Source organism: Mustela nivalis, assembly GCF_964662115.1.
Source record: "Mustela nivalis genome assembly, chromosome: 6".
Taxonomy (NCBI): Eukaryota; Metazoa; Chordata; class Mammalia; order Carnivora; family Mustelidae; genus Mustela; species Mustela nivalis.
The window spans coordinates 16921265-16941201 of NC_139025.1; the positions used below are offsets into that span (position 1 = coordinate 16921265).

General features: G+C 40.1%; 1 protein-coding gene across 6 annotated transcripts in view; it reads left to right on the forward strand.

The window, feature by feature from the left end:
• Positions 1–19937, forward strand: part of GPATCH2L (G-patch domain containing 2 like) — a 56268-nt gene that overhangs the window by 16975 nt on the left and 19356 nt on the right. For 3 of the 6 annotated variants that reach the window (XM_082733619.1, XM_082733621.1, XM_082733620.1), the window contains 6 exons: positions 1146–1210; positions 6539–6715; positions 8305–8384; positions 11533–11591; positions 13811–13865; positions 16131–16216. In XM_082733619.1, the coding sequence (XP_082589745.1) occupies positions 1146–1210; positions 6539–6715; positions 8305–8384; positions 11533–11591; positions 13811–13865; positions 16131–16216 (522 nt within the window). Of the gene's footprint in view, positions 1–1145; positions 1211–6538; positions 6716–8304; positions 8385–11532; positions 11592–13714; positions 13866–16130; positions 16217–19937 lie in introns of all 6 variants that reach the window. The other 3 variants (XM_082733622.1, XM_082733623.1, XM_082733618.1) reach the window with 2 other exon arrangements.

Consider the following 19937-nt stretch of genomic DNA (forward strand, 5'->3'; position numbering starts at 1 on the left):
TTGGAAATGTTGCAAAATACAGAATATTTTCAGATTTTTGATCCAGAAATGTAGACTGGGATTTTGCCAAGCCTGTTCCTTATGCCATATGATGAGAATGTTTCTTCCTTGCTTTGGTTTCTTCCATCTTGTAGAGTAGGTAAAAAAAATTGGCTAGCTTGGAAGGAAACACTCCCACTCAAGAAAATAGCTCGTAATGTAAAGAATAGAGTAATTTTTCTTGAACCAGATCGATCAAATTTAATGATGATTAGGCAAAAGAAATGCGGCATCAGAAGGGGCAAGAATCAGTTGTTAGTGATGGCTCAGGAAATGAAACCAATTGTACAGAATTCTATAGGGTAAAAGTTTTATTTAAGTGGGTTCAAATGGAGTTTGTTTTTATATTTATATTTTTATTTTTAAAAATATTTTATTTATTTATTTGACAGAGAGACACAGCAAGAGAGGGAACACAAGCAGAGGGAGTGGGAGAGGGAGAAGCAGGCTTCCCACAGAGCAGGGAGCCCAGTGCAGGGCTCCATCCTAGGACTCTGGGATCATGACCTGAGCCAAAGGCAACAGCTTAAGGACTGAGCCACCCATGTGCCCCTGTATGTTTATTTTTAACCTTCTGTTTTGAAAATGAGTTTTGTTGTACCCATTAAACCCGAAAACATACCTTTGGTCATACTGACTTTCTTCTTGTTCATGGATTTTTGTTAGTTGCTGTGTAAATGTGGAAAAAATATGATAGATGTTAGATGTCTTAAAGTTGGATAGCTTCATTTGAAACTGATAGTTGACAGGATTTATAAACAAAATGGGTTGATAGCTTTGTATTGTTTATATACCTAGCCAGGTTGAGATTACGTCTATGAACCATAATACATAACTTTCTAATGCTAACCTAACAAAATGACTTTAGATGTTTATAAAGTACTTTGAAATAATAAGCAAAAGTTACAGAGTTTTCCTTTTATTTGTTTTACAGGAAAATAAGCTCTCTTCTGTGGCTTAATTATGAAATTTACATTTGTGATTGGCTAATGAACTGGAGTAAAATCACGGAAACTTGGGATGTTAGATTTGACAACCAGAATGGGCACTGCTTTCTTTTTCACAGGAGCTGATGTGTTCTATTATGTTTGACTCTTTTTTTCCAGTGAAACCAGCAGTGTGTGTAGCAGCAGTGACACAGGGCTCTTTACCAACGATGAAGGACGGCAAGGTAACCTGGATCCTAGCTTTGGGATGTTGGCTCAGTATTTCTGGGGAGATTGTAATGATTAGATGAATGACTCACTGAGAGTATGGTGGTTGTCTATGGCAGTGGTTCTCAAACTTTAGAGCATTTAAAGGCCACCTGTTAAAATTCCTGAGTTCCTAGAAATCAAATAGGTCTGGAGTTGGCCCCTTAGCATTTAAAGGCCACCTGTTAAAATTCCTGAGTTCCTAGAAATCAAATAGGTCTGGAGTTGGCCCCTAGAATCTGAATTTTTCTTAAGTACCTGCAGTGATTTTTATGCAGGTAGTTCAGACTTTGAGAATTCATTAATTAGAGGAATATAGTGTCAAGGATGGGACTCTGGGAAGTTGCTAATTTTATTAGAACCAAAAAATATCCTTCTGTATTGTATTCTTTTATTGGATATTAAGACATTCTTATTTTTATAGAAGAATTTATTTTTATAACCTCATTTATAAATGAACATAGTGTTCTAGATGAATATTTTATAAAACACATCTTCTTTCTAATGTTAAAACTCCTGAAGTTTAGCATAGAACACTGTGAATAAGGCTGGTGTATGTTAATTACCAGTCCCTTATCTTTACAGCCTACACCGTAATTTGAAACTGTGTTTTATCCTCTGCATTTGCTTAGGACCACGCTAATTGTGTACCAGTGATAATTTCATGTAGCTCCTTTGGATTGTGTTTCTGTTAATCTAAATAAGAGATTCGTAGATGTCTAAAGTCCCTTTTAGCTCTGAGATCCAGTGATTTTTCTTTAAGTGATTGAAAACAGAAGCACAATGGCTACATGTCCGGGTTGTTCCAGATAGGCTCCCTAGTAACTGAAGGAATCCTGGGACTGTAACTCTCAGGATCCAAGTTCTGATTTTGGAGAGACATCATGAGGGCGGGTATCTCACTCGTGCCTCGAGAGTCATGGGCGTGGTTGGAGTTGCTGAGCTTCCTACTATAATCCAGGTTGTTGGGAGTACTTGTCTCTCTCTTTCTGGTTCTGAGGGAGCCATGTGTCATTAGAGGCTATATGTGTGTGTACTCCCAGCTGGGGTGCAGCTCAGGTCTTGATTCTTTTGTTTCATACCAGGAAGTCTGGTTGTCTTTCCATGAATGAATTAGTGCATACTATTCAGAATTACAAATGCTGCTTTTTATTTGCTCTTATACTGCTCAGTGAAGTATAATGTCTCTCTTTTTAAAAGATTTTATTTATTTATTTATTTGAAGGAGAGACAGAGATAGCAAGAGAGAGTAGGAGCCACGAGCAGGGAGGAAGGGAAGAAGCAGGCTCCCCCCTGAGCAGGGAGCTTGATGCAGAGCTCCATCCCAGACCCCGGGGATCAGGACCTGAGTGGAAGGCGGATATTTAACCAACTGAGACACCCAGGCACCACTCACAATTTGTCTCTTGAAGATTATGATGTATAATTATCCAGAAATTTAAGAGAGCGTGGACCTTTGTATGACAGGTTATGTGTTGGGCCTTTAGAAAACCTTTCTACTGGTAAGGAATCCTTGGTTTCTGATGGAAGATTTTAGGATATTCTAGAGCCCCAGCTTTCCTCTCTGTTTCAACTTCACGGGTTCTGATGATACTTAGATGCTTGGGAGTTCTCAGCACAAAGCTGTTTATTTCGTGCTTCCATGTCTTTGTTTACGCTGGTGTCTTTGCCAGGAATCTCATCCCTTACCTTTTCTTGAATCGTTGCTCATCCACGGAGACACAGTTTTCCTTTTCTCCCTCCAGGGCATATTTATGGACTGCATCGGTGGGGCTTTCTGCTCTCATTTTCTTACTGGGTTTGGGCAATAGGAGCCATTGGCAGAGGAATGGAGGGAGGGAAGGAGGCGGATGATTGAGTGTATTAGGCAAGTTTTTAGCTTGATAGTAGTGTTTAACAGCCCCAGAATTTTGGTGGTGTACCGCATTTATTTCTTGCTGTGGGGCTAAGGGTTGGCTGTGCTTCAGCTGGCCCAACTTGAGCTCAGCTGGTCTCCAGGATTTAAACTATATTTGTATCTACTCAGTGTATCTTATCCTGGGACCTTTCTGCTGGAGGCACGGACTTCTCATGCTGGAAAACGTGAATGCTAGGTGACCAAATCAGAGCATACATATATATTTAAAGCTTGTGCTTGGGTCACATCTTTTATTTATTTTTTTAATGTTTTTTAAAGATTTTATTTATTTGACACAGAGAGATCATAGGTAGGCAGAGAGTCAGGCAGAGTGAGAGGGGGAAGCAGGCTCCCTACTGAGCAACTGAGCAGAGAGCCCAATGTGGGGCTCAATCCCAGGACTCTGAGATCATGACCTGAGCCGAAGGCGGAGGCTTTAACCCACTGAGCCACCCAGGCGCCCCAGGTCACATCTTTTAATGTTCTACTACCTAAAGCATGTTACTTGACAAACCAGTTATCAGTGGGATGAGGAAGTATGCTCTGCCTCAAGGGGAAGGCTCTGGAATTCCATGATAAAGGGCAAAAGGCACGGATGTATTATCATAGGGAGGTAGTGAAGAGTTGGCAAAAATAATGCAATCTACTGAGTTGGATTGTAGTTTTCCCTGGCTCCCTTTCTGTTGGGCAGTCTTCTACAACCTCAGTTTTCTCTCTGGTCTCTGATAACCATTCTTTCTCCTTGCTGCTGCAGGTTTAGGAAGGGTAAAGTTTCCCCACTGTGCTGGCTCCCAGGTGCTTCACTGTCTCGTATTGGTTCCTCTTAATACTGTATACACTTTCGTAAATAGTCACTTCATTAAAGTCTCGATTATCCCATTTATTTATTTTTTTTAAAGATTGTATTTATTTATTTGACACAGAGAGATCACAGGTAGGCAGAGAGGTAGGCAGAGAGAGAGAGGAGGAAGCAGGCTCCCCACTGAGCAGAGCCCGATGTGGGGATCGATCCCAGGACCCTGAGATCATGACCTGAGCTGAAGGCAGAGGCTTTAACCCACTGAGCCACCCAGGCACCCCTCGATTATCCCATTTAAATGTGTGTGCATTTCCTGAAGATTCTGACTGATACTCAGTGCAGGTCTCCTCTTCTGGAACCCCTAGTCTTTGCCTGTACTTACTGCTTTGTTATCACTTACCATGATGTTATTATTTGTAGATGTGTATCTTTTCCACTGAAGTCTTCCAAGGTAGGAATTTTTTTTTTTTTTTTTTTTACTATTTGGAGCTACAGTGGGTAACATATTGCCTGGCATATAGTAAGCTCTTAATAATTAGTTACTGGAAAAGCCAGATAAGGGGAAAATTCTCCTTTTTCTCCCTCAAACAGAATTAGACATAGAACCTCAGATGATGAAACAGCTAAACCTATTTTGGAAAAAGCAGGAGGAGTAGGAAGTCTGGAGTCTGACCCATCAGCTTCTTCCTTATTCTCTGGCAGTAGTCTTTTGGGGGAGCTGCTGCGTCATGCATCCTGGTGAGCCCAGGGTTGGCGACTACTGGTCTAGATGACTTCACAAGGTTTTCTCCAGTTCAGTGAGTCCCTTTTTATATTGTCAAAAATCTTGAGTGAATGCTTAAGAACAACAACAACAAAATGCCCTTATGGGATATCATTTGTCTTTAGGAAGTATGGTCTAACTAACTATACTGTTTTAATAAATGGCCTAAGGAATGCTTGTGAATAAGAAAGGAATTAATATATTGACGTGCAGAGAAACTAATCATTGTTAATTCCTTTTTTTTTTTTTTTTTAAGATTCTATTTATTTGACAGAGAGAGAGAGACAGCGAGAGAGGGAACACAAGCAGGGGGAGTGGGAGAGAGAGAAGCAGGCTTCTCACTGAGCAGGGAACCCAGTGCAGGGCTGGATCCCTGGATCCTGGGATGATGACTTGAGCCAAAAGCAGTCACTTAACAATGGAGCCACCCAGGTGCCCCTCATTGTTAATTCTAAAGCCTATCTGTAGTTCATCTTATGTACATGGCTTGGTGAGATGCTTTCAAAGTAGTGATTCTCAAAATGTGGTACTGAAGTCAGCTTTGCATCACTAGGGAACTGGTTAGAAATTCAATTTTTGATCCTTTCTGGACCAGAATCAGAAACTTTGGGAGTAGGGCCCAGCAGCCTGTGTTCTGACAACCCTTTCTGCTTCCTTTGATGCAATTGAAGTTTGAGAACCACTGGTCTAGAGAAGTAGTTGTTGGTGGTGTGTTTTTATAAGGGAACACTTCGAGTAACTTTTTAATGGACGTTTTCCTTTTCCCTTTTAGAGATCTTCAAGGTGGGTTAAGAGTTACCATTATCCTGTTAGAGGCTCATGAATCTGATACTTCATGCCCTAACCATGGCCTGACCAGCTTTCCCTGGGATCTGACATACATTAGAGAATGAATGCGCTGTGAATTATTTAGATGTTCTTGTAGTAATTCCCTTCATCCTTGCTGATTTGAAAGGAGTATGGAGTGGCAGACCTGAAGTTATCTGTCTTACTACTTTTTGTGGGTGGGAGCAAGTTCTGTTACAAACTGAGAAGCTGTCATCCTAGCCAGTAGAAAAAGGTTTGAACCAAGAGTCTAACTCTATGGGTCTCACCTTGATGTTGTCATTGGTGAAGAGTCTGGCCTTGGGTGAATGGTATAACTTCATGACAAGCCTTAAGGGATTATATTGCTTCTTCCTGTGGTTAGTTTTTTCCTGGTTGCTTGGGTTGCTAGTGTCAAGATGATTTTTCTGTCCCATTAATGTAGGAATTGAGGTATGGGTATGCATTTTTTATTCACCCGTTATAACAAAGGCAAATAAAACATCCTGAGGAATAGCTAGTTTTGAATTGAAAGACATTTGTGGGCTTTGAACCCCCAGGCCCATTTATACCACAGAATGCTACATAAGAGGCAACTTATTTTTGTGTTAAAGGCTTTGGAGTTAGACTTCGGGTTCAGATCTTGCCTTCATCATTCACTAACTTGGTCTTGCCTTCTCTGGGCTTTAGTTGCCTCATTTATAAGTTGGAATTAGTGTAGGGTTTAGAAGAGATAACATACTTAGAGATTTTTAGCATGGACCCTCATAGGTGGTAAGGGTTTAGTAAATGGTAGCTTTATTAGTTTTTTACTCTAAAAAGAAGTCCAGTATAACACAGTATGACATTTTTGTGAAACTAGTTTGATACTCTAGTTTTCATCATAATATAGGTCAAGAAGAAAGATCAAAACAAATTTTTTTGTACTTTCACTTTATTTAAAATGTATAATCAACTCCATTGCTCTGAGAAATCATTTTCTCATTTAGTTTTCCATAGAGCATATTAAAATTCCAGCTTATGATATGATTTCTTTATTTTAGGAGATGATGAGCAGAGCGATTGGTTCTATGAGGGAGAATGTGTCCCAGGATTCACTGTCCCTAATCTTCTGCCAAAGTGGGCTCCTGATCATTGCCCTGAAGTAGAAAGAATGGATTCTGGACTGGATAAACTTTCCGATTCCACATTCCTTTTACCTTCTCGACCAGCTCAAAGAGGTAAGTTCTGAGGAGACCAAAATATACTTTGCAACTTTTATGGTTCTCTTTGGGGAGAATCATCCCATGGCCAGTATACTCATCCCTCTAAGTATGCATTAACTCTCTGAAATTTGGAGCTAGTCCAGGGATTTTCCTAGAAGATTCAAGGGTGAGTCTCAAAGCTTGAGGTTCTCCATTCAAACCTAAATCAACCCATGGAGACTCTTGGGATATCTATTAGCAGGGCATTCCTTCAGCTTGCTATTGCCATTTGTGCCAGATTTAGGAAGCCTAGCAGCGTGTCACTGCTGCTTACCTGCTGTGAAACCGATGGGCTATGGAGTGCTCAGTGGGAGCCTGAAGTATTGGATCTTGGAAGAGAACAGATTTCAGTAAGAACATTCACATACAAGGTATAATGACATTTTTTTTAATTGGATGATTTTAAAATATTTCCTTAAATAATTTGATTTTATTCTATTATTGTAGACTTAAACACAAATACATCCTTTCCTTTTGCTTTTCCTTTACTTATGATGTAGCAAAGTAGAGTGGAAAGAGCCTAGGACAGGAGGAAGGAACGGGGTGCTAATTTAACTCTCAGGTACTGTTTTCTAGCTCTGTGACTCTGACAGAGTCACTTCATTGCCTTGGGAGATGGGGGTTGGCACTTAAAATAATTGTGGCTTTGAGAAGACTGTTTCAGAGCTTTTTAGCTCTATAAACTGATGATTCTGGGGTGCCCAGTAATCAGTCAGTGATCAAGTATTTGTTGGGCATCTTTTGGTGATCAGAATTATGCTCAGAGCTATAAACTCCTATAGCGTTTTCTAAGGATGAATTTACGTGATTGAAAGTCCTTCTGAAAACATTTGGCTCTTGGTAGAGATTATTGCCCGGCTGAGGCGCATGTTGCTGCCTTAATAACTTGCGTCAAACATTTCAGTGACCATTTCTGAAAATTCTTTATGGACCACTTAAAATGCACACAAATGAGAACAGGAAGGACACCTTAAAATGGCCCATTATTCTATACCCAGAGACAGTGTCATCAATAAGACTTGGGTGTGGATTTTTCTAGTTGTGTTTTTTATGTATAGAACACATACAGCAATTAGAAAAATGGCTAAACATTTTTATGTATATTATGTATATTTTTTGTATATAAATGTATAAATGGCTATACACTTAAACAGGCTATTTTTACTATTATTTTATGACTTCAGTGTTTTTGAGATAATAACTAGGATTTAATTTATTATTAGAAATTATTAATAACACCTTTTATTTGTGTACTGTTTTCAATTTATAAAATACCTTCCCTGTGTTATTTAATTGAGTCTTCCCATCAGCCCTGTATGCTAGGACTGAGTGAGTGATTATCCCTCCTTTCTAGGTGAGGATCCCTAGGTCAGAGTTAAAGACACACCTAAGATCATACTGCAAAGACATAAGAATTATAAATCCTTGGCATATAGACTAATGATACTAGTTTAAGGGTCATTCTAGTAAGGTCCTGGGGATGAAGGCCTTTGGTGATCTAGAAGCATATCATTGGTAATGAATCTTCTGCATTCTGTTTCTGAGGGCTTTCTTCTTTTTTTTAGGGTACCATGCCCGCTTGAATCGTCTGCCTGGAGCTGCAGCTCGATGCCTCAGAAAGGGCCGAAGAAGGCTTGTTGGGAAGGTGACCGCTCTCTATGTCTACTGGGCTCACTGGGAGACTGGGAGGACAGTATTTCCTATGGGATTTGTGTACTGTTTTCAATAATCCTAGGTGCTGCAGAACTCCCTGGAGTAAATTAAGCCAATTGAAATGTTCTTCAAGTTCACAAGAGTGAACCTTAACGTAGGATATAAATGGATACACACATAAAAGATGAAGCTTAACTCATACAGAAGTTTTGACAAAGCAAATACTATTATGACAGTTTGTCTGTAATCTGTAGGCCTGCTCTAGTTTCTTCTATTCTTTTAATTAATCTTATATTATTATTGTAGAAGTTAAAATACTCTTGGCTTCTTTATAACTCCTCCTGAATTCATAAATGCGTCTTCTGTTCTAACTTTGGTCTTTTATTCCAGAATTCATTAAAAAAAACAAAACAAACAAAAAACCCCAAAACTGAAAGAAAACCTGTTACCAGATTTCAAAAGCTTCTCCTTGGCCACATGGGAGGAATATCTACCATTTATTCAGTTCCCCCTTTGCTGGGGACTGTACTGGGCACTCAATTCATTTAATCCTCTTAACAACCATATAGGTGATGTTCCGAACCACTTAGCAGATGAGGAAAACTTGGGTTCAGAGAAACTAGGTAATGTCTGATATTCCCCAGAAAGATGTGGCAGAAGAGAGAATTGAACCCAGCTGTGTTTCTCTTTTATCTTTTCTAATTTAAAACTTAGAAAGTTATTATTTTTTTAAGAAGTATTTATTAATTAGAGAGAGAGTACCCAGGTAGGGGGAGGGGTAAAGGGAAGGGGATAAGCAGACTCCCACTGAACAGGGAACCGTCCTGTCCCAGCACTATGGGATCACGACCTGAGCCAAAGGCAGACACTTAATTGTCTGACTCACCCAGGTACCCGTAAAAACGATTTTAATTAATTTTTTACTGTAGCTTTGAGATTCAAGGTAGGTGAAGACTGGAGCTCGTACCTAGAGAGGATGGTCGTGAGCAAAGGGCAAGAGAGTGAGAGGCATTTCAGAACATTAATGCATAAACATTCATTGCATAAACATTTAGAATGCCTACTATGTGTCAGGCTCTGTGCCAGGTCAGGTACATAGTGATCACAGCCACAGCCTGGCTACCCTCAGGTGTTTTATAGTTGAATTAGGGAACCGTTTTCTGAAATTTTTGCTATGTAAAAAGCTATTTATTTCCAGGTGAACTCAGATTTTTTTTTTTTTTAAGATTTTATTTATTTATTTGACAGAGATCACAAGTAGGCAGAGAGGCAGGCAGAGAGAGAGAGTAGAGGAGGCAGGCTCTCCGCTGAGCAGAGAGCCTGATGCGGGGCTTGATCCCAGGACCCTAGAATCATGACCTGAGCCGAAAGCAGAGACTTTAACCCACTGAGCCACCCAGGCGCCCCAAACTCAGATATTTTTAATCTTTAAATTCAATTTCAAATCTCTTAATTGGAAGACATTTGATTATTGAAAGAATGAGACCTTCTTCTTTTGGCTCATTGATTTCACAGACATTAAAATGCTGCTTTCACTGTTCTGAGAACTTATTCTTAGTTAACAGGACAGCTAATAGGTAGAGGCAGGCTGGAGGTTGGGAGTAGGGAACAGAGAGATGGTTTTACTTTTTCCTTTATCAGTTGGGCTTGAAAGATAATGTTCTACCTATTTACCTTACTTTGTTTCAGCTCTTATAAAATAAGAGCCTTCCACTTCCATGGAAGTAAATCAGTTTGTCTTGAAGGCTTCCTTTAGCTTGCCTGGAAGGAAATTCTAGGGCCTATTGGATATGCCTCTAAGAATTTCAAATGAATGGGATAATATTTACTTGTTTAATTCATCTTCATCACCTTAAAGGGATATTTGTCATTTCTAGCAGAGGTCAATGTTCTGCCCCCCTTCTCCCCCCTCCCCCACCTCTCTTCTCTTTCTCTAAATTGTAATCATAAATAATGAGTTTCATTCACAGCTCCCTGCCAGCGAGCTGCTAATTACGCAAAGTACTGCTTGTAATTTACACAGTAATAAACTGTAAATTTAAACATTACGGCACTTTAAGTTAATAATTTTTCTGCAGTAACAAATAGCTCATTTTTCACCCATCCTTTCCCTTGGCCCCACTACTATGGCTGTGTCTGTGACCAGGAGGCATGTGCATAAGGGATGAAGAATGTGAAGAATACAGTCTGGGAAACCTTTTCGTTTAGCTCCATTCCCGCCCAGACTCTGACTTCAGATTAATTTTCCTATGGTCAGTACTGCGAAAATGTATACCCTAATATTCTAGGCTAATCCACACACATAAATGAATACTGATCATATTTGCCCAGTAACAAATGTGTTTGAGTAACAGACTTCACGTACTCGACATTCATGCCCGTGACTTACACGCTCTCATCTTAGCCCTTAACTCGTGTGTGCATGACTCTTACTCGTGTGCTATCGGTGTGCTTCCTCAGGTCCTGTGGTAGACAGTCATTGTAAATATATTCAAGTGAAGCGAAGGGTGGTGAGTGCCTTGTGCCATTTTTCAGTTTTTTGGAGATGATTAGTTTCTGGTGGAATTATGGATAAGATTTCACATTACAGTCTTAAGAACCCTAAATTTAAGAATCAGTTTGTACAAATTTCTGTTTTACTTTAAGAGATGATGATTAACAGACAAGACAGGGTAACAGTTTTTGTAAGTTAGCAAAATTCCTTTAATACTTGTACATTTAGTCGGCAGATTTTAGGTGTTCCCAGTGAGGATAGGGTGAATTTCCCATTATGAAGGGGCTGTGTCTGCACTGGGGAACTTGGTGTGCAGCCCATTAAAAATCAGCTACTGTTGGATTTTTAAAAAATTGTTTCTATTTCTGTATACTTTAATAACTTACTATTGAAATGCTATCTATAGTTAACAAGGTTTATAATGACTTTTTGGGAACACTAGAGAAAAATAAGTCTAGAAAGCATAACACTTTTAAGATAAATTTCCATAAAAAGAAATAAACTTGCTATTGGATTTTAAGATTGACACTTGACATGTGCCTTTGAGGTTGCTGGCACAGTTATGGGAAAGTGTGAACTTGATGACAGATCATACTTTATTTGTTTCTGTGGTTAGATGACACTCTTGTCTTCCTTGCCTTTGCAGGAGACCAGCATAAGTACTGAGAGAATAGGCCACATCATTAGTGACCCTCGGCAGAAGGAGTAAGTGCTTCTATAATTTACTCATTATCCTAGCCCATTCGTTGGAGTAGGAGGCAGAGGGAAGTTTTTTGAAAGGAATCTAGAAATCTGACTTTAGAGCTGAATGAGAGGATCTTCAAGATGTGTACTTTACAACAGTTAACATGGCTAATGCCCTAAACTCAAGACAGTGATTTTTTTTTTTCCTTTCTAGACTAGTTTTTATTTCTTTGCTGTTTGTGTATATAGATGCTGCATTATAAAAGTAGCCTCCAGTTGTGCTGTTCCTATTTATTTATTTATATTGATTGATGTATAATATTAAGTAAGTTTCAGGTATACAACATCGTAATTCAGTATTTGTATCCGCTACAAAGTGATCATCACGTAAATCTAGGTAGCATACATCAGCTTGAAATGGAGCCCTTTCACCTGCCTGTCATCCCCTTCTCCTTGGAGAACAACCAATCCATTCTCTGTATCTATGAGTTTTGTTTTGTTTTATTCTTTCATTTGTTTGTTGTTACTGTTTTTGTTTAGATTCCTCATATAAATGATGTCATACGGTAGTTGTCTTCTCTCTCTGACTTACTCATTTAAACTAATCCCTCATGGTTCATTCATGTCACAAATGGCAAGATCCCTTCTGTTTTATGATGGAGTAGTATCCCGTTGTGTGTATGTGTATGATGTATACACCACATGTTCTTTATCCATTGATGGAATCTTAGGTTGTTTCCACATCTTGGCCATTTTGAGTAATGCTTTAGTGAACGTAGAGGTGTATGTATCTTTTCAAGTTGGTGTTTTCATATTCCTTGGATAAATATCCAGACGTGGTATAGCTGGATCATATGATAGATCTGTTTTTAGTTTTTCAAGAATTTCCATACTGTTTTCCAGAGTGGCTGCACCAGTTTGCATTCCCACCAACAGTGTACTAAGATTTCCTTTTCTTCATGTCCTCACCAACACTTGTTATATCTTGTTTTGTTAATAGCTATTCTGACAGGTGTGAGGTGATATTTCATTGTGGTTTTGATTTTCATTTCTCTGATAATTAGTGGTATTGGGCATCTTTTCATGTGCCTGTGGGCTTGTATGCTTTGGGGAAATGTCTTCCATGCCCTCTGCCCAGTTTTTAATTGGATTGTTTGGGTTTTTGTTGTTGTTGAGTTACATGAGTTCTTTATATATATATATGTATTTTTTAAATTTTTATTTATTTTTAAAATTTCTTTTCAGTGTTCCAGAATTTATTGTTTATGCACCACACCCAGTGCTCCATGCAATACGTGCCCTCCACAATACTCACCACCAGGCTCACCCAACCTCCCACCCAGTTCTTTTTTTTTTTTTAAAGATTTTATTTATTTATTTGACAGAGAGAGATCACAAGTAGACAAGAGAGGCAGGCAGAGAGAAGGAGGGAAGCAGGCTGCCTGCTGAGCAGAGAGCCCGATGTGGGACTCGATCCCAAGACCCTGAGCCGAAGGCAGCGGCTTAACCCACTGAGCCACCCAGGCGCCCCGATGTCCCATTTATTTTATTTTTGTTTCCCTTGCCTTTGCAGTCAGATCCCACCTCCCACCCCCCAAGTCAAAAGAGACCCATGGCAAGAAACTTATCACTTGTGTTCTTCTAGGAAGTATTCCCCCCACCTTTCTTGTGACAGCCTTGTCCTCTAACATGATTGGCTGTTTGATGTCTCCTATACGCTTCATGGTTGGTATCTACTTGTGATCTTATACTCATTCGCCTGGCCAAATTTGTCATTTACAAAATAGGCAAGATATGAGTTTGTTTATATAATATATTCTTGTTGAATTTGGGGGATCCTGTTGTTACCACACAGCTAAGAGTCTGTTGGTGTCACACTGTAATCTCGAGTTTGTTTTTAGAGAGTACAGTGGTTTGCATTTCATTACAAGGCTTTTTCTTTTGAAGTTATTATTATTATTTTTTTTACAAAAGAAGTTTGTATACATTTACCATTCCTTTCCTTTTAGCCTCTAGTTCCTTCTTTTCCCCAGTTCTTTCTTCATCTTCACTTGGTTACCTCAGCATCTTTTATTCTGCTCTTCTGTAATTTCCAACTGCTTCTTTTATTGTTTTCTTTCCTGTTGTTCTCTCCCTCTCTTTAGTTTCTGGTTACCGTCAGCTGGGAAAAGAGAACGAAATCAGGTAAGATCGCTTTTCTTTGTCATCTTTATTTTATCATTTGATTTCCTTTTCTTTAGAAAGAATAAAGCATTGGCTTCTGATTTTCCTCACATTTCTGCTTGTGCACATGAGGTAAGGTCCCTGTTCCCTATGTTCTGATTTTTTTTTAAGAGGACTGTTTAAGATTATCTGATACTCACTGATAAGAACTGTAGCTAATTCCCCTTTTTAGGTTCAACTGTGTTTTTCTGTTTATTACTTGTAATGCATATTTCATAGGGATCGTTTTTATTTTGGTTTTGAACTTTGTAGTAAGAAATTAGAGTGAACCTCGTTTGTCTATGATTTAGTTTAGCACCAGCATCCTACTCTGAGAAGTACAGTGATGAGACCTGAACATAAGAAACAGAAGGAGGGAGGGCTGCTGGGAGTGAAGTGGGGTCAAGGCCTTGGGACCTTGCCCACTTAGTCTCTTCTCTGGCTATCCTTGGAGAGGGCCTTTGGCAAATGTAGGCCTTTATAAGGGGTCATAATTTAAAAATTACTGACTATGGCTAACAGTATGTTCCTTTTTTTTTTTTTTTTTTTTAAGAAAGAAAAGGAATAAAAAGAGTGCATCAAGTTTCTGGTCTTATTACCATTCTGGTCAGGACACTAACTTCCAACCAAAAGGCAGGCTTTCTCTCTCTATAGAGCAGCCACAGGCTAGAGGATTACGGCCTGAGCAATCGACATGCAAGTGTTCCAATAAGACCACACTCCCTGAAAAGCCCCTGAAATGAGAGTAAAGGAAGGAGAGAAAGTACTCACCAATTTTGCACTGAAGCTCAGCGTCCAGATGTAAAGACTCAAAGCCCCACGTTCAGGCGCTGAATGATGAAATTTTAGAATATAATTGAGGGTCGGCGAGGTGCAGTCCCGAGCCGACAACCAAAAAAGAATTCTTGAGATGTCTTTGGTGCGAAATGGTGGTTTATTAAAGCACAGGGACAGGACCCACGGGCAGAAAGAGCTGCTGCAACAGTATATTCCTTTAATGTTTGAAGCTTTCGATTTTTCTGTGGGTAGAGGTTGCTTTATCTCAATTAGGTAGAAAACAGGTGAAGACCGATAGGTGAAAATATCAGGTTTCCTGTTGCTCACTGGTTTTTGTTTTGTTTTAGACTCTTTAGGGCTTATTAAATTGATGTACAGCTTAGACTTGGAACCTTCCTCTTGAAGTTACTATTTCAGAATGAACTAGAGCATAGAGTTAGAGTATACCTAACTGGTGTGTACTTAGGATTTTAGATGGTGTGTGGACATACAATTATTACTTTAAGTCATAATATGTATTAGAAAAAATATCATTCTATCAATCTGTCATTCCATAGAAATAGTAAAAGTTGAGTAAAAATAATTGGTATGAAGAAAATATGGAGTAAATATAGTGCAGATGGTGGGCAGGTACAAAGTGATTAAGGAGGTATGTGAAAGACAGGAAGCCACGGTACTGATCGTGTTTGATTCAGAGGATCGAAAGGCAGAAGAAGGCCTGCGGTGATTACCTAGTCCAGATCTGTTACTTACACATAAGAGTTAAACAATTTGCCCAAAGTTAGACTTCTTTGTAAGTTCTTTTGAAATTACCATTCAGAGCTCTGGTCTTAAGATATATTTAGTTCTGAAATTTGGGGGAAGGATTATTCTGGGAGAAGTCCAAAGAAAGCTGGAAAACAGAAAGTGAGGTATTTTTGTGTATTGTATCCGAGTTTGATCCTCACAACCACCTTTTGAGATAAATAGAAGTTTTACAGAAGAGAAACTGGAATTATAAACTGAAAGCAGTATGTAATTTAGCCCCATAACAGTCCTATAAAGTAGGTAAGATAAGCAGTGCATCCGTTATACAGATGAGGATAGTAAAGCTCAAAGAAAGTATGTTGCTTTTAATGTATGGCAACTCAGGGATAGACTGGAATCAGATGTTAGGGATTCTTAATCTAGTTCTGTTTCCATGAGCAACGACTGTTGGTATGTGTTAACCATTATTTACTGGAAGCACTGACCAGGATAAGGAAATAAAAAGGTAACTTCTTGCTAGTTTTCTTGGAACAAGAGCTAATAGTCAATAGCATAAGTTCCTGTTATGTCAGATAGAAGGTACTATCTTCTGCCATTTAAGTAATTGTCTTGTATTAGAAGTTTTTGTAAAGTTGTTACCAAGGAATAGCCTTTTTTTGAGGTGTGTGGGATCAGTGCGCTCTGTTCCTAGCTGCGACTTCACTGAATGGTGGTCATTTGTATGATCAAATTGTCAAACGGTCCAAGGGGCAAAATAACCAAATAGCAGGCCACTCCCTGGGATCAGATCTTTTCATAGGAGCTGTTCTAAAATAATCTCATTTTTTCCTGCAGTTTAATCCCTTGTCTCCCCTTTACTCCTTGGATGTTCTCACCGACGCTTCTCACCGAAGATGTTCACCAGCACACTGCTCTGCCAGGTAAGCGTCTTCTGGTGATGGTTTTCTTCCAGACAAGACCCGTTCCTTTTTTACAACACCCTTCAAGTTATTAAGTATATTTGTGTATAATATCCAATATGATCTTTACAACAACCTTTAAAGGCCAGTGGATATTTTACAGATACAGAGACTGAGGCAGAGTGTTGAAGTGTCTTTCCTGTGATCACATGGCTAATAGTGATTTAAGTCTTAACTGTGACCTGTCTTCTGACTTGTACTAGAGCATGGATTCTTTTTTTATTTTGTTCTTTTTAACAACGTGGGGCTTGAATCCATAACCCTGAGATCAAGACCTGAGCTGAAATCAAGAGTCAGACGCTTAACCAGCTGAGCCACGCAGGCACCCCCAAGTCTTCTGGCTTGTATTTCCTATTCGGCTAAAAGCCCCATCTCCCAAGAACGTTATTAATGATCCTTCCCTTGACCTGCAGAACTCGGTGTAATTTGCCTTCCGCTGCGTGTCCAGCCTCCTTTCATGTACTTCTCTCCCCTCGCTGGGGGAGGCCCAGCCATGCCAGGAAGCTCAGCTCCGTTTTGTTCATCAAAAGTAGCAACCTTTTCCGCTCTGGAACCTTCACCCTTGTTCCCTTTGTCTGGAGTCCCGTGCTAAGCCTCTTCTCACAGTTGGCTACTTCTCATCTCAGGGAGGACCTCTCAGACCATCCTGTCTAAAGGGGCCACATCCACCGCTTTCTGCTCATCAATTTCTTTTCGCTGAAGCTTTATCACAGTCTGTAAGGAATTTGCCTGTTGGGTTCCCCTCACAACTTTTTTCTCCTGTCTCTCTCACTAGGATATAAGCTTCGTCGTGTAGGGACTTTGTTTTTTCTTGTTCCTTGATAACATCCCCAGTACCTAACATAGTGTCTGGCACTTACTAGACTTTCAGTATACATTTGTCAGAATGAATCCTTTGCCGACGTGGCAGAATGAATCCTGCGTTTTTCAACAGAAATTCTCTGGAGTTAGGTGACATGGGAAGTAAACACGGTTTTAATGGTAGTATCCCCTAGCAAGGTTATTGTGCACAAAAGAGGAGCTAATAGGCTGAACCCCAGAACTTTTATTATTTCTAGTGGCACAAAGGATTTCTTTCCAAAATTCTGATACGGGTTTTTTCTCCCCTTCTCTTAATTCATTCTTAAATGGATATGTTCATAGGTTGGTGTGCAGGCACAAGAAATTATCCTTTCACAGATCCAATGAGAACTTCCACTATGGGCTGTAATAATAAATTCTGCCCCCAATCTACTGCTAACTGCTAGAGCTTCTACTGGAGAAGTAGTAATGAAGTAATAAATGACTTCTCTAAGGCCTTCTCTTTGCTGTTTGTTCATCATTCACTCACTCGGCACTTGCTGGCTCTGTACTGTGCACCAGGCTCTTTGTTTAGCTCCTGCCTTCAGGGGCTTCCATTCTCTTGAGAAAGCCAGGCATGGACATCAGCAGTTACAGTGTGGAGGAACAGTGTGTAAAAACGCGTACCAGAATGATACAAAGCCCTGAAGACAGGCTTCTAAGTTGGAGGCTCAGGGAGGTTTTCTTACAGGTGGTGATCCTCAAGCTGTCTCGAAAGACCCAAGATTTCAATGCATAGGAAAGCAGTCCTCCAGCTTTTTGTCTTAATCCCATGTGAAATAATGGCTCTTTGGGAAGATTATATGAATAGCACTATATCCTGTCAGATGCAGAAAGTGGATTCTTTGCCCTCCTCCCTTTACTTCTGTTACTTAGAGCTGTGTGGTGCTGTGCTGAGCTTGTATCAGGTTCCCTGTTGCTTCTAAAGCCTCCTGTTGGCTGGAGTGGGTGTCAGCTTTCTGTTTCTTTAAATTTTTTATTTTTTTAGATTTTATTTATTTATTTGACAGAGAGATCACAAGTAGGCAGAGAGAGAGGAGAAAGCAGGTTCCCGCTGAGCAGGGAGCCTGATGCAGGGCTCGATCCCAGGACCCTGAGATCATGACCTGAGGCCGTAGGCAGAGGCTTAACCCACTGAGCCACCTAGGTGCCCCTTTCTGTTTCTTTATGTATCTTATTATCCACATCATTGTCTTCCTTCTACTGGCAGTGCTTGTGGCCAGGCTTGGAAGAGTAAGGAAGTCTAGGCTGAGCTTCCAGTGTGGTCAGCTCTAGGGAAATACTGCTCATTGCTTTAGACCATTACTACAAACAAGGTGAGAGAATGTGGACAGTTTTGGCTCATCTTTGTCCTTTTAGATATCATTCCCAGGGCAGTGGATGCAAAGTGGGTTGCATTCTTTCAGGGTAGGAGAAGACATTTTTAAAATTTCCATTTATTGTCTGATCCTTAAAAAATGGTTTTTGTTTTAAATTGTACATAGAGACATCCGGTAGTATTTTTGTTTTATATGTATATATTAAATACATAAAGGATGTTCGTGCAAATGTTTTACTCATGGGGGAGCACAGTCAATAAAAGTTTGGCAACCTCGGCTCTGTGGGAAATGGTCAGCATAAGTGACCTCTAAGCAATTTTTAGAAAATGTGGGTGATGAAACCTTGAGCCCTCCGGGCATCCTCTCACTCCTTTGAGGTTGGGGAGTGGGGGTGGTGGTCCCTGCCCAGCAAGGGGTCAGTTGAGAAGGAGCCATTTAGCTCCGGTATGGCCGAAGGATAAGATGGTTTCAGAGCTGGATGGTTGGAACTTTGCACCGAGTGGACACCATTTAACAAAGCCTGGTGTCTAACGAGGACTGTTAAAGAGCCATGGTGGCAGGGAAGAGGCAGGTGAATGACTGTATTAAAAACTGTTTCGAATGGAAATTTTATCTTTTTCTTGTTCCATTTTATTTGTAGTAGGAAAAGATTTCTTTCAAAGCGTCTGGGCAGCCTTGGGAATTTCACACCTATCATTAGAATGATTGTGTGTGTGTGTGTGTGTGTGTGTGTGGTGACTATGTTATCATTAGTGGTATAATTTTATTTTGCGAAGAGAAAAGTGTTTCCTGTTTTATCACAGCTTTCCCCGAGGAGGGCTGGTGTATTAATTTGCTGTATTGCCTCCTGGCTGTTCCCAGGCTGTTTTTCCTCTTCATCATGGAATTTTTAATGGCCCTGGTGCCTCTTGGGAAGCATGTGAGGAAGAGTTCCTCAGGGAGTGCTTCCCTTTTTTCACATGCCTATAATTACTCTCCTTTAAGAGCACAAAGAGTTTGATAATCATGCCTGAACTGTGAAGGTTTCCTCTTGTCGGGTTACTGAGCTGAAGCTGCTTCCTGCCTGGACATTGCCTGTTCCACTCACCCAAACACTCAGCTTCAGGAGACAGGACCCCCTCAGCCACCCTCTCACTGCTGGAGCCATTCAGCGCTAGGGGTGTGGGAGGGAGGCGGTGGGGGGGGGGGCGCACATGACCTCAGGTACTCTCTTGTTTAGTATTTCATTGCTATAAACAAGGTAATGATGGGACCCTGATTTTAAGAGAGCACTATATTGATGTATCATTTTAATACAGCCCAGATGGCAGGTGCAGTGGATGGGCAAGGGAGTCTTTGTGATCTTTCACCGCCTAATAGATTCGTGGGTTGTGAGGTTTCCAGCACTACCACTCTAGAAATACTTGAATTTGGTGTTTTTCAACTCCAACTGCACTTTTGAATCACCTGAGAAGCTTTACTGAGAAGCTTTACAAACTAGAGCCATGCTCAGCCCCACTCGAAGATTCTGATTTAACTGATCT